General features: G+C 41.2%; 1 protein-coding gene across 2 annotated transcripts in view; it reads right to left on the bottom strand.

Moving 5' to 3' along the window:
* lhpp (phospholysine phosphohistidine inorganic pyrophosphate phosphatase) overlaps window positions 1–15,082 on the bottom strand; it is a 165,860-nt gene that overhangs the window by 116,450 nt on the left and 34,328 nt on the right. For both annotated transcript variants that reach the window (XM_072557529.1, XM_072557528.1), the window contains exons 2-4: window positions 14,332–14,519; window positions 9,254–9,407; window positions 3,711–3,774 (exon numbers count right to left, since the gene is read on the bottom strand). In XM_072557529.1, coding sequence (XP_072413630.1) covers window positions 3,711–3,774; window positions 9,254–9,407; window positions 14,332–14,519 — 406 coding nt within the window. The remainder of the gene's footprint in view (window positions 1–3,710; window positions 3,775–9,253; window positions 9,408–14,331; window positions 14,520–15,082) is intronic.

The raw sequence follows: 15,082 nt of genomic DNA, 5'->3' as shown, positions 1-15,082 counted from the left end.
CCGGCTTGGCACACCCTCCTCATTCCTGAAGGGCTTATGCCCAAAACGTCAATTCTCCTGTTCCTCTGATGCTGCCTGACCTGCTGTGCTTTTCCAGCAACACATTTTTAAAGGGATATCGGTGCCCTAGTTTACATAGGGGAACCAGTACATCCTGCTTTATAGGCTGGAAAAAAACATAGGACTTCCTCTTTCCCCAGGACTGGCAGTGGAATCCATGACACCAGACCATATCAGCCTCGTCGGAGGTTACCACGCAGATTAAAGCGGTTTCGGCTTTCTGCAGGAATAACCAGCATCATCAATGTCCTTCTCCATTCACCCAGCATAACAGGCACCATCTTTTCATTGATATCTCACACTGACTCTATCTTTGCTTCTGCACCCACCTCCCATGCTCTACCACTCTCACTATTGCCTGTAACATCTTTCCTCACTCCCCTACACGCCCTGTGTGCTGCCTACACGCTTGCTTGGGATACCTCCCATTTGCATCAAGAGAACAGCTGTGCTGCCCACTTTCATCTCCCATAATATCAGGAGGCAAACAGCTAACGTTCGGGTAAAAAGAGTCCGGATGGGTGGTGGACTGCCTGACATTTGGCTCCTTATCCAATGATTGGCTAACATCCTGAATCTGATTGTCCTGAGTGGCTGATAAATCAATCCAGCTCCGAGCAGGTATCAGATACTGCCCTCGACTTACTGTGCCGAGATCCCCTGAGCAAAAGCAATCCCTCTTAATTTGACTGAGGCCTGTCTACAACTATAACAAGCTTCCTGCTTATGTGTCAGCTCTAACCAGCAAAACAAGATAGAAGTATATGAGCCTGACATCTCTGGTTGAGGGTGCAAAGCATATAAAGACAAGGTAAGGCAGGAATGCTGTGTATGAATAGTTGAATGTGTCGGCTATGCTGGGAGAAACCAGTGCAGAAGAGGACCTTTGGGTGTGGGGGAAGGGTAGTGAAGGAGGAGGGTGTTCACCTTCTGAAATTGTTAAATTCAATGTTGAGTCCTGAAGGCTGTAAGGTACAGTGGAGGAATATAATGTGCTGTACCTCAAGGCCATCAAGGGAAGGGAGGGAAGCATGTGTCTGGTGGTGGCATCCTGTTGGCAGTGACAGAAATGGCAGCTTATAACTCTTTGGATGTGGATGCTGATGGGATGGAAAGGGAGAACTAGGAGGACTCTCTCATTTGTGTGGCAGGGGAGGGAAAGGTTAAGAGTGTAAGTGTGGGAGATGGTCGGACATGGTTTGGGGCCCTGACAATCAAAGCGATGAGGAAAAAGGGTGGCAAATTCTGAGACCCTCCCCTGCTGAATTTGGCATCAACAAAACACATGTGGAGGCAGAGAAACCTTGAAAATGGAATAGAGTCTTTATGGAAGCAGAGTGTGAGGATGTATAGTCAATGTAACCATGAAAGTCTGTGGGTTTGTAATAGATATCAATGTCGAGAGTGTGGTGCTGGAAAAGCACAGCAGGTCAGGCAGCATCCAAGCAGCAGCAGCCTTCATCAGGAATGAGGCTTGAGAGCCGATGGACTAGAGAGATAAATGGGAGGGGGGGGTGGCGCTTGAGGGAAGATAGCTTAGAGTAGATGGAGGTGGGAGTAATGGTGATAGGTTGGAGAGGAGGATGGAGCAGATAGGCAGGAAGGAATATGGACAGGCAGGACAGGTCAAGAAGGCAGTGCCAGATTGGAAGGTTGGAACTGGGATAAGGTGAGGGAGGAAACGAGTGAAGTCCACATTGATGCTGTGGGGTTGGAGGATCCCAAGGTGGAAGATGAGGTGTTCTTCCTCCTGGCGTCGGGTGGTTAGGGTGTGGCGATGGAGGCGGCCCAGGACCTGCATGTCCTTGGAGGAGTGGGAGGGGGAGTTGAATTGTTCTTCGGGGATCCAACAGCGAGAAGGTAGGAATTTTACTAGTCAGGGGTATCAGAGGAAAAGGAAAAAGGTGGCTTCAGCAGCTGTTAGTTGCCCACTTATGGGCCTGAACTGCTGGGAAGTTCCAACTGATCTTTTGCCCAGCTGTGTATTGCTGAGGCGGTGAGAAGGGATGAGCGTCTCTCCTGGAACAATCTGTCCAATTGTTGGTCCTTCTCACCACCTCCAGAGAGGGGAGAAATGTGCCCTATATGTTTATATTATGTTTTAGAGTTTGTTGTAATGGCCTGCTTTTCTCATCGCCTCTTTGTCTTCCATATTAATGTCTTCAATTCTCATACTTTCCATAATTTCCTGGTAATTAACTGAATATTCTTTCCTTCATCATCCGAGTTCCATTTAAAAATGGTACCATGCATTGTGTGTCCCTCTTCGGTTTGGAGTTCCTTTTAAGAAAGGTGGCCACCAAAACAACAGAACTGTTATCTGATGAGAAGTGAAAATTCTTTCCTGGGTGTGACTGTTTCTATAATAAGACTCTACAATTCAGATGCAGAGTAGGCCATTCAGCCCATTTAGTCTGCTCCATCATTCAGTGAGATTACGGATGATCTGGTAATCCTCAACTCCACTTTCCTGCCTTTTCCCTATAACATGTGATTCCCTTACTGATTAAAAATCTACCTATCTCAGCCTTGAATATTATAATGACCCCATGGATTGTCCAGCTTCAAGTTCTGCCCAATTAACTTTGACAGCTTAATTATTAGACACATTTGCCAAAGTTTTCACTGAAGTTTTCACCTGCAATTCCTAGTAGCGTTTTCCAAGGAAGGGTACACCTTTGCTGCTTCCACCATGGATCAACACTTAAAAAAAAAGTACCTTGTGTTTTCATATCTCGAAAAATATAATCGTTGCCAAGAACTATCACCACCCCATACCCTTGTCTTCTCAAACCATTTTTTTTTCTATGTTGCATAGATTTTGACTACAATCAAGATGTCTGCACACATACAGAAACACACTGCCCAACATACAATACCCCCTTTTGAATAGTCAATGGTGTTCTAATGAAGTCTATTTTTTGAGGACTTTATCTGGAAGTAGCAGAGCTACGTTGCTAAGGAAAGTGTTGAATTAATTCCATTCTCAGTTTTCACTGAATGAGCTGACCTCCATCAGGATGGTGACAGAGGTATTGGAGTCGTGTGTGGGAGAGGGTAAGAGAGGAAAGAAGAAAGCCAAGGGTGCCTGTTTCTGGCTGTTTTGCACATTTCTGAATTTCAGCCCAGGTACAATTGAGTTAATCTGTGAAGCGCCCTATAGCTGAGGGTCTTGGCAGAAGTATTTGACTGCATCTTTCAAAGCAGGCCTCAAGAGTTTCAAAATGGGGAGGGAAGAGACAATTTGGAAGAAGTATAACAAGCTCAAAAAAAAGGCTTATTTCACAAAGGATATTAACAATTTAAACATAATGAGTGCATTAAGAACAGTTTTCATTTGAAGTGTTTTGGTAATTTACAGGGCACTAGCCATTCTTCATATTCTGTAAGAATGCCTTCCAATTTTAGAGTCATAGAACTTCAAAATATGACATTTTTCTGTTCCCAGTTGGTAATCTGGTTGCATATTTAACGTAACACCAGCATTTATTGTCCATCTCTTTTCAAGGGCAATCAGGATGAGTAATGAAACCCACATCACATGAACGAGAAGAACACTAAACAAGTTGAATATTTTTGAGGTATAATATAACATTAGCCAACAGCATAACACCTTCAGAACAGAAAAGGAAGCATAAACATTCAAGTACCTCCAATGCCTTCATGTAAGCTCCAACATCAAGTTTCATTCCATCGGTTTCCTTATAATATCGCCTAGAATATGGAAACATCAAGAAATGTGGAGGTCAGTACAATCAAAAATCCATAATATAGAAGGCTCCTTTGCAAAGTAGTCTTTTGAGGACATACAGAAAGCTTGGCTTTAGCATCCAGCATATTAGAGAGGACATCATCACCACAGTGAACAAAACAATGGATATAATTACATCATTAGCATAACATGAGGGCTAACACACTTCAATTTTGCAAATGTCACTGAAGACCAGATTTCTGACAGCAGAAAATAAATCCTTTCAATACAGAAAGGTGAAAAAAGCAATATATTTTGATAGGAAGAATAAGGGGAGCAATACAAGGTAAAGGGTACAATTCTAAATAGGATGCAGCAACATGCTTTCATCTTGATGAAGGTGGCAGAGTAGGTTAAAAGTGTTAAAGAGGCATACAAGCCCCTCGGCTTTTAAACAGAACCCAGAGTACATGAGCAAGAAAGTTATACTAAACCTTTACTGAACACTAGTTGGCCTCAACAGGAGTTGTGCTTCCAACTGCAATTTAGGGAGGAGGTGCAAGGTTTAGATAGGATGTAGAAAAGAGTCACGAAAACGATTCCATGGATTAGAGAATTCAGTGATGTGGAAACAATGGAGAGGCTGGAGTTGTTCTCCTTAGAGAACAGAAGACTGCTATGGGATTTGACAGAGGTGTTCAAAACCTTGAGGGATTTAGATAGAGAAGACATGGAGACACTGTTCCCTTGGTGTAACAGTCATGAACCATTGAACATAAATTAAGGTAAATGGCAAATCAGTGACATGAGAAAAATCATTTTCACACAGGAAATGTTTAGGAACTGGGATGCAACTACCTCAAAACGCAGTAGAGTCTGATTCAACCAAAAGGGATTTGGATAATATATTAAAAGGCTATGGGGAAAGGATGGTGAAATTGTACTAGCTGAGATTGTCTTGTTGAGAGCCACACAGACATGGTGAGTTGAAAGGCCTCTTTCTGTGCTGTACTCATTCTTTAGTTCTGTTTTCAACTCCAGTATGGAGCCATCCCCAGCTGATACAATAGGTTAAATAGCTTCTTCCTGTATGTTTGTGCATTCATGTTAAGAGAAACAAAATGATCAAATATTTCATTTTCATTATGAGGTGCACAGTGTTCCGTGAAGTTTTTCACAGTAACCGTGCAGTAGAGAGAAAAAAAAAGAGGAAAATGTGTAGGCTAATGGAGAAGGTATGAAATATTAAATGTCTTTCAATCTATTGCCAGCTAAATAAACTTTGAAAAAATAATTCATATTGTTCTCTCACTTAAATGTAATTCACCTTCACTCAAGCAGATAATGTCAGCTGAGTGACAGAGTTATTGAGCAAATCATTTTTTCAGAACTATTTCAGCTCCATGCCAGATGGACTGTATTAAGGTCTCCGACAGCAGATGAGAAATGTGCAACATGGTTGGACATGGGTTTTATGGTTTATCTTTCTGCCATTTTCAATTATACATCAAAGCCTCTCTCTCAAATGACCACTTGACCTCTGCTTGAGCAACCATTAACCTTCCATAGGCTAAGGTAAGCAGCTTAATTTTCTGACACTGGCATGACCAGAGAAATTACACTGCCAATTCCACATCCCATCTAAAAGAGATGCTGAATGTAAATCAATATATTTAGAGGAGACTCTTTGAGTAATTCTGTCATGCTGGCATAACTTCTAACTTCTCATTTGCTGACTGAAGTATAGATCGATCTTGCCAATTTTGACTTCATTCTGGAGTCACATTGTATTTTTATCAATCTAGATGCATACCATATCCATCTGTGTGCAAATGTTCGTTCTTTACTGACCGATTTTTAATGAGACTGGTTATGCTTTCGTGCCCAGCATAATGGAATGTCTAATTCGGGATTTTTATTGATGCTGCCCGATTTTGTTTTTGCTTGTAACTGTCCACCCTTTCAGCTCATTGTTCTCCTTTTTTTATTCCTTCATGATCTTTCCATCCTCTTTCTTTATTTATCAGTTTCTTTGATATTGTCTTCCTGCTTGGAGACTTTCTTCCAAGTTTTATATGCTCACACAATTTCATCCCTAGCTTTCATGATTCAAAATGTACCTCCACTGACAGTGTTCAAATGTTTAATCAATCATTGCATTAACAATCAGCTCATGAAGAGTTAATTTGCAGAGATTACACTGCATCCACTTCAGTCCATCCAAAAAGGTGGGGAGCCAAATAATTCAGACTAAAATTAGAGGGCTGAACCTATTTGCTTTTGTGTTTTGAACCAGGATTACAAAGTAATACCAAATGCAGTACAATAACAAACATACTAGGATTTAAAGGGTTAAATTACGAAGACAGGTTGGACACATTTGGTTAACATTCTCTTGTATTTTATGTTTGAGAGATAATCTTATCTCCTTACCACCTTGGGGTGGCACAGTGGCTAGCACTGCTGCCTCATAGCGCCAGGACCCCAGATTTGATTCCATCCTCGGGCGACTATCTGTGTGCAGTTTGCATACTCTCCCTGTGTCTACATGGACTTCCTCTGAGTGCTCTGGTTTCTTCCCATAGTCCAAAGATTTTCATGTTAGGTAGATTAGCCATGCTAAATTGCCCATAGAGTCCAGTAATGTGAAGGCGAGGTGCATTAGCCACAGGAAATGCAGGGTTGAAGGGTAGGGGTGGGATGGTCAGTGTGGATGCCTTGGGCCAAATGGCCTGCTTCCACACTGTATGGATTCTATAATTATCTAATTCAATGAAATAGATGCAGAGATGTCTCTTGTGGTAGAGTCAAGAGCAAAGGGGCATAAACATAATCTTAAAAACAAAGCCATTTAGGATAGAAATATTGACCATCCAAAAGTCAGTAGAAATCTGAAATTTTCTCCACAAAAGCTGGTCCATTGCAATTTTCAAGACTGAGAAAATACATCTTTGTTGGGGAAATATATAAGGGATTTGAAGCACAAGTTGGTGAACTCTTGCTCCTCTGTTTCAAAGTCTAGAAATGCATTAAGTGATAACTGTAAACTTCATCCCAAGCAGCCCATCAATAGTGATGCAGGTGCACATTGTCCATCTGCTCCATTATATTTCCATTGGCACCATGGCTTTATTCCACACCATTTCTGTGGCTAGCTATCAATTTGTGACAGGAGTCATAGGCTAGATCTGGAGTAAATACCTTTTGTCACACGAAGCCAGCTTATTGAAGCAAAGGTAACGCAAAGCTCTGGTACAGAATGAAAGCAGAGAATTGACTGCTGCCAGAAATCTAGGCACAGATCAATGATGCCTATTGGTCCAACAAGCTGGATCATGAACTCATTTTCTGTTAAGAAAGTTACCTCAACTGTGATGATGAGCATTCAAAGCAGTGAAGGTTCAGTCTCTGGCCCTTTTCAACCCAGAGGGAGGAAATTTGGGTGAAGTCCAAACCTGTCATCCTGCTGATATAGATCCCTCAATGATCTTGACAGCCACAGACCATGTTTTTGCTCGAGACTAACTGTAGCTGTAGCAGGCTACTTAGCTCAGTGGCAGCTTTCTTTTTCATTCATACACAGGAAGTGGGTGTCACTGGCTAGGCCATATTTATCACAGTTGAGTCAACCAGGTTGCTGTGGTTCTGGAATCATGTGTCGGGCCAGACCAGATAAGGAATGGCTGTTTCCTTCCCTAAGGGAGACGAATGAACCAGATGGGATTTTCCACATCCATTTCATGGTGACCATTTGAGTCTTCATTCCAGATTTTTTATTGAATCCAAATTCCATCATCTTCCATGACAGGATTTGAATCCTGGTCCACAAATCATCAGTAGACTCCCTGGATTAATAGTCTAGTGACAACACTACCAGGCCACTGCCTCTCTAATGTGATGAAATTAAGTAGGTTGATATATCACACCAGAATGAAGGGCTGTTAGAAGTAAAGTGTTTCCTGAAGACTACCTGTAGGCACAGCCTCCTCCAGGGTCCCCTCTTCATCCCTCAGCTGAGAGAGAGAGAGAGAGAGAGCATGAGAAAGAGTGAGAGAGAGCACCAGAGAGCGAGAGGGAGCAAGAGAGGGAGCAAGAGAGGGAGAGCGCAAGAAAGGGAGAGTGCGAGCGAGAATGGGATGAGAAAATATATAGTGAAAAAGTGGGTACTTTTGAATTGATGGTAGGAAAAGGAAATAATAATAAAAGGATAGAAAGAAAAGTCCAGGAATAAGGGGGAGGGGGGGGGGGGCGATGGGGGAGGGGTGTTCTGTGATAATCCATGTAATTAACAGGAAGGGAAGGGATCAGAAGTTTGAAGGAAGATTTCCAGTTATAAATCTTGGTTTGAGCCCCATTTGTAATTCCCTGTTCTGGCCACTGGATGACTCTGCACTAACTTGCGTTCTGTTAGACATGACAGCAGTGAAATTTTAGTATTTTTCAAATGTTATGAATTGCAAGCACCTTAAACTAATTCACTTTTATTTAATTTCTCTCCAACTGATAACCTGACTGACCAGAAGGTCAATCTTTTCAGTAGAATGCTTTCAGTCAGTCATTCCAAATCTTTCCTCTTCCCCAACAGCAACCAATTATACACACACACACCCACCCTGAAAGGACCCCTAGTTCAGCTAATTCCCCAGCTAGATAATACTGACGAACTTATTCATTCACTACTTGCCATGACTTAAGACACAGTCAGTGCAACCATAAAAGCTCATCCACCTCCAGTAAATCTCACCAAATGCATTTCACTGCTTCAATTAATATCTTCAAAAGTGAGGTATAGAACTCAAATCACCAAATACGAAGGCCAAGTGGAGTTCTGCAATCTGCAGGCTTACAATTCTCACCATTCAAATTGTTTGCCGATCCTCGTCTTTCAAATTAGCCACCTTCTTTATTGCAGTCATTTTTTGATCTCCTGGGGCAAACCTCCATTACTCCACTTACCAACCACCCCTCCCTCCACTCCCCAAAAAAATAGATATTGGTTCACACTTTCCCACTCATTCCCACCCCATGGCTGAAATGTCCACCTTGACCTATAAAATAGCACTTGATCTTGCTTCCGTAGATGAGGATTATTGGTGATTGATTAAAAAGATACAATACCCTGTTTACAAAAGTCTTAGGAGCAGACATTCTAGAGGATTAATTGTATCGTATCGACAGTCCTACAGGCAATTTGATAGGTCACAGCATGTTTGTGTTGGCATCAAAAAGGACATACAAAATATTTGAATTGAAAATACAATGCACAACTACAGTCTTGTTTTGGGGCGTTCCATGTTATAGTCCTGTTCTTAGCACAATGACAGAGCCAAAGTCAAGCTAAAGATCTTTGTCAGGATAACCTCTGGTAATCTCTCAGCATTGATCTTGTGAGGGGAGACCCATTGATTTTTCCTCTATTTACACAGCCTTAAACAGAATTATTCACATGGCAGCATCGTCTGTGGTTAAGGCCTTTTTATCCAACAGTAAAAAGCTTCTTACCCTCTGCCAAGAGATAGCAGCACAGGTTTTTCCAGTCCTATCAGAACTTGAAAAGCCTGATTCAGGTTCTTGTAAGAAAAATTATCTGCAGCATCTCCAATCACAACACAGTTGGGATTTGATTGGTCAATCTGGTTAAACTCTGGTAGAAGATCTGGAATTGAATTGAAAAACAAAATCACTATAAAATGTTACCATTTTACCATTTAGCTTTGTTAGATCAAATAATCAGAGTTAATAATGATAATATGAATTTTACCAGAGAAGACTTCAGAAACACTTCTGTATAAGCATTTTATCACCTTTAAGGTTGTTACAATACCTTTTTAGTTATATACAAAACTCACATCTCTCTGGCGATAAAGAAATATCGTTGACTGCAAATTATCTGAAAGAGGCTGACACACTTCTACATGCAATTACTCAGTGCAAAATCTCATGGTACATATATTGAGTAATTTTTTCAAAACAGGAACTGAATTATTTGAAAATAAAAGGAATATATGCCTGCCTACATGGAGAGCTGCATAAGGTACAGGTTCAGCTGAAACCAGCATAAGCAATTTTCATCTGTTACAACAAAAAGTCCAACCTTTTATTATAAGGCATCACTACTCAGTTACTGACCAGCAATAGCTTAGAGTTGTCAGTGAGGAGGATGGTAACTGGACCAACCACATCAATAAACTGGCTATAAAAATGTTGATGATAAATGACTCATTTCTTGACCCTGAAAGCCTGCGAGATACAAGGCTCAAATCAGGAATGAAGTGAAATGCTCAAGCAGGTGCAGCTACACCTGTCAAGAAATCGGACACCATCCAGAACAGTGCAATTCATTTCAACGAAATCCTTACTATTATAATAATTATGCAGGACCAATAACCACCAGGCTTATTTCAACAGTACCTTCCATTGAACTGAACCAAAAAGGCCAAGACCAATAACATTCCACTACTAGTGACAACTCCCTTTTCAGGCACACACCATTCTCAATGCAATATGTCAGGCCTAGTTGTGAAATATTGAACTTCATTTTGTTCTGCTGGCAAACAATTTCCTGTGCTGCTCACAATGCAGTCTCCTCTCCAGTGGGCAGATGAAATGCAGGCTTGGTGACAGATTCCCAGAATGTTCTGTCTGTAAAAGTGACCCTGACCTTCCAGTTGCCTGCCATTTCAACACCATGCTCCCTGGCCAACATTTCTTTCTCAGGCTTACTGCAATATCCCAGTGAACCTCAGCTCAAGCTCAAAGAATAGCATCTCATTTTCTGCTTGGGGACCCTGCAGCCTCTAGGAGGCAACATTGAGTTCCATAACTTTACAGCCTGATCAATTCCTTTCATGTTTTTAACCATCCACACACCCAGTCCAGTTATGACAGGGGCTGCATTCAGCACAGCCTACTAATTCTCACCCATTCTTCTTAGGTATTATTATCACATTACACTGATTGTTTTCAGCAGTTGACCATTACATTGACTAGAATTGAGCAATTGCCATCCAATATTGCAATGAGTTTTCAATTTTTAAACACATCATAATGTATTAAAAATGTAAAATAAAATTCTGTCCGTCTTTGTTGTCATGTTTCATTTTCTGCTTTAAATATGTTGATACTGCTGACTGTTAAAGAAACACTGCTTTTCAAAGTTTAAAATAAAACCTCTGCACGTGCTTCCCTCCATTGATTGACAGGTGTTCTGCTCAGAAAAGGAAATGAGACACCTTTAAACAATGTTGGGAGCTGAACTACTTTGTTGGAGAACTGCAACAGGCATTTGATATGGCCTGCCTCCACACCAGACCCCTCACACATGCTATTGTGGCTCTCGAAATATACTGTGTCAAGTCAAAGCCCCGGTCAAAGGGTGGGCACAAATTTCACAATGTGCAAATGTACTCACACAAGAGTCTGAGCCAAACTGCCATTTTTAAAACTGCCTGCAGTTTCTGACCCAAAAGCATCAGGCAAGCGCCACCAGCACTCTCAGTGTCACATCGAAAAATTGCAACCCAACAGTACCTTTTCGGGGAAAGTAGCAAATTGGTAATAAATGCAAGCTTGCCTATGTCACCCATGTTCCCAAATCAAATGATAAATGAACAATGGTCAAACATGGCATAAACAATTAAATTAAAATAAGTCTAAGTACTGTGGGAAAAGATTACTTTAAATATCAGCAAAAAGGTTTCTAGATCTTATTCAACATAACTAACCATACCACTTAATTATGAAAAATTGAAAACTCCTAATCTGCAAATACTGCCTGACTCAGGCATATTTTCTGAGGGTACAATTGAAGCATTCTACTCCAGCATTATGCAAGCAGTTAGCATTTCAAATACTGCTTTCATTAAACAGAAAAACCTGCCAACTGAGGCAGAATTGAACTGCTCTCAATTTTTGGGCAAATGTTCTGTCATGCTCCTTAATGTTCAAACTCCAAAAGCACTTCAAAATGTTTTTAAACCACACAATGAAATTAGAGTTTGCTATGTAGTTGACCAACAGATCTAACAACTTCAAATTGCTTAGGAGGCAACAGAAGCAATAACATTAATTTACAATATTAATAATTTTACATGCGCTGGTTAGTGGGGCTGGTGGTTAAATGATGAATAATTCGTGGGAAACTCAAATCAAGTTACACAGGTGGTAAGCTGGCTTCTGGGTCGATGGACCTAATTGGTCTTTTGTGGTTCTGCACATTCCTGTGCCCATGTATTTTACTCGTCAATGCATGTAAAGATTAACAGTCAGACTATTACATAAATATGCTTTTTGTCATTCTATAGTGGACTGATGTTTGATAGTAATCTTGCTTTCATGTGTTGAACATTTTCATTCATTAGCCAGCTTTTCCATTCTCTTCTATATACAAGGGGCAATTCCGCCAAAGAGGACAATGGTCAGAACAACATTCTGAAAGAATTATTATTGCAACTTTGTACAAGATGACATCTGCCTTTTAACAAAACGGACTTGTTAAGAACATCAATCTGTTTCTTCAGAAGTCCCAGAGTTATCAGGTAAGCAGACTTTGGAAAACTGGATACAAGACAATAGAAACAAGCCATTCAGCTTAATGAGTCCATGCCCATCGTTATGCTCCCAGCTCCTCCCTGCTTTTCTCTTCTAAATCTACCACAATAACCAACATCATCTTTTTCTTCACATTCTTATCCAATTTCCCCTTAAATGCATCAACGATATTTATTTCAAGCACTCTGTACAGAGTCAGAGTGCCCTACAGCACAAATACAGACCCCCTCGGTCCAAGTCATTCATGCTGGCCAAGTTTCCCAAACTAAACCAATCCCAATTACCTGCACTTGGCCCACAGTCCTCTAAACCTTTCCTTTTCACAAAGCTATCCTAATGTCTTTTAAATGTTGTAATTGAACCTGTACCTACCACTTCCTGTCTGGAAGTTCAGTCCACATATGAACCACCTTTTGTGTGAAAATGTTACCTCCAGGTCCCTTTTAAATCTTTCTCCTCTCACCTTAAAATTACACCCACTAGTTTTGAACTCCCCAACCCGAGAGAAAAGACCTTTGCTATTCACCTTATCTAAGCACCTCATGATTTTATAAACCTCTTTAAGATTTACCCCTCAACTTCCTATGCTCCTGTGAAAGTAGTCCCAGCCTATCTAACCTCTCCTTATAACTCAAATCCTCCAGTTCCGGAACATCCTGGTAAATCTTTTCTGCGTGCAGAGTTTCTAATTTCCACCACTCTTCGACTAAAGAAATTTTTTCAAACCCCCTTCTGTATTTTGTAGTGACTATTTTATACTGACAACCTCAAGTTATGCTTTTTCCCCACCAGAGGAACCAGTGTCTGAACAGAATTCCCAGCCTGGCTGCTCCTAAGTCCCTCCATGATAACCTACTGTATAGGGTTTGATTCAGCATAATGCAGGTGCAGCCACACCTCCCAGATACCAGAGAACCTGAAAACACCCCAATAAAAGCAGCAGTTAACATCAGAGGGGGAGGGTAGTCAGGAGTTGAGAATAGGCAGATCAAAGAGTTGGGGATGTCAGTTCTGGAGCTGCCAGGTGTCTGTGGTAGGGGCAAGAGTGTCGGGGTTGCGGTTGAATGGTATGCTGGGTCCAGGGAGGACTGTAGCCGAGGGATGAGTCAATGGTGTGTCAGTTTAATGGTTAGCCGGGAATTAGAACAGGTTTGAGTTCCTCTTCCATTGCCTGAGTAACTATTAAACTAGGGGCAACACGGTGGCTCAGTGGTTAGCACTGTTGCCTCACAGCACCAGGGTCCCAGGTTGCACATTCTCCCCGTGTCTGCATGGATTTCCTCTAGGTGCTCCAGTTTCCTCCCACAATCCAAAGATGTGCAGGTCAGGCGAATTGGCCATGCTAAATTACCCATAGTGTTAGGTGCATTAGTCAGAGGGAAATGGATCTGGGGGGGTTAGTCTTCAGAGGGTCAGTGTGGACTGGCTGGGCTGAAGGGCCTGGTTCCACACTGTCTGGAATCTAGTCTAATCTAAAGTATGACAGAACCCCCCCCCACCCATACTGTCTTACTCTCACTCAGATTTGGGGACTTTTACAGAGGATTCCAAGCACCAGATAATTGACCATCAGAATTTGAAAAAGTTGAAACTTTCAGGGCAATTTCTGTAGAGTCAGCTGTGTTGGGACTAAATGGTGGCAACACTTAATTCCAGTCTAAACTGCTGCAATGATTATCTTCCTCTTAGAAGGTTTGGGCCATTATCTCTGCATCCACGTTATCAAAACCTTTCACAATTTTTAAACCGTTGTTTGGTCATTCATCACTGTTCTAGTTTCAAGAGAGAAGACCTGGTCTGTCAGTACATTCCCCATATATCCACATAACTGAAGTTGGTCAAATGTGTTAAGTTTTCTCAATTAAATCATGACAGCTCCTGCACACAACTAACATTTGCCTATTAGAAAGGAGCAAAACAAAGGAGATCTCAAATAATTCCACAACAGTGAAATGCGTTACTCAATAACAAACATGCTTTGCAGCTATAAATTTGGTGGTTAATTAATAAAAGAACATTTGAGCACTAACCATCATGTACAAGGAGGTGTGGTCTAAGTCCACGTTCCTTCAAAATTTGACAAGCAGCAGGGGCAGGAGCAAAGACTTCACCCAAAGTGATATCAAATCCCAGGTTTTGCAACTTCGCCACAAACTTCTCCCGGGTGGCCTGAGTTTCGTTGGTGCAAAAACGCACCTTTAAATTGGCCTCTTTGATTCTGCACCAGAAAAAGTAAATCATTTACATTCAATCATGTTTTCAATTAAGGCAGATGTTTATCAGAATTACAAATAAGGAAAAAGAAGTCTCAGAAATGACGGGCTCTGGAGCATTATGTAAGATTTCCTCAATGTATCAGCAATTTTAACAATATTAGACAGACACCAGGAACAAGTCTAACTGAGTCTTGAACTTGTGCCATGCTGGCAGCACTCGAGCAACTAAGTGAAATGATTGTAAATGGAAAGATGTGATGCTACTCAAATTTCTCACAAAATGTTTTCCATAACTTACTCTAAAGATAGTTCAACTGTCTGACAAGACAGCTATGTTTCAATGCAAGCATTAAATATAACAAAAGGGCATGATTAATATCATTAATGATAAGTCCTATAATTCCATAGGAATAGGGCATTCAGCCCTTTGAACCATTCAGCGTGATTATGGCCAATCAATCTCTTCAATGTCTTCTATCAATACCATCCCTGTAACTCTTTATGACATTGGGAATCATAAATTTATCACAATTCTACTTTAAACATACTCAAAGAATGAGCTTTC

This window comes from Chiloscyllium punctatum, chromosome 38 (assembly GCF_047496795.1).
Source record: "Chiloscyllium punctatum isolate Juve2018m chromosome 38, sChiPun1.3, whole genome shotgun sequence".
NCBI lineage: Eukaryota > Metazoa > Chordata > Chondrichthyes > Orectolobiformes > Hemiscylliidae > Chiloscyllium > Chiloscyllium punctatum.
Note: the sequence above shows the minus strand (reverse complement) of the source record. Positions and strands in the feature narration are given on the sequence as shown.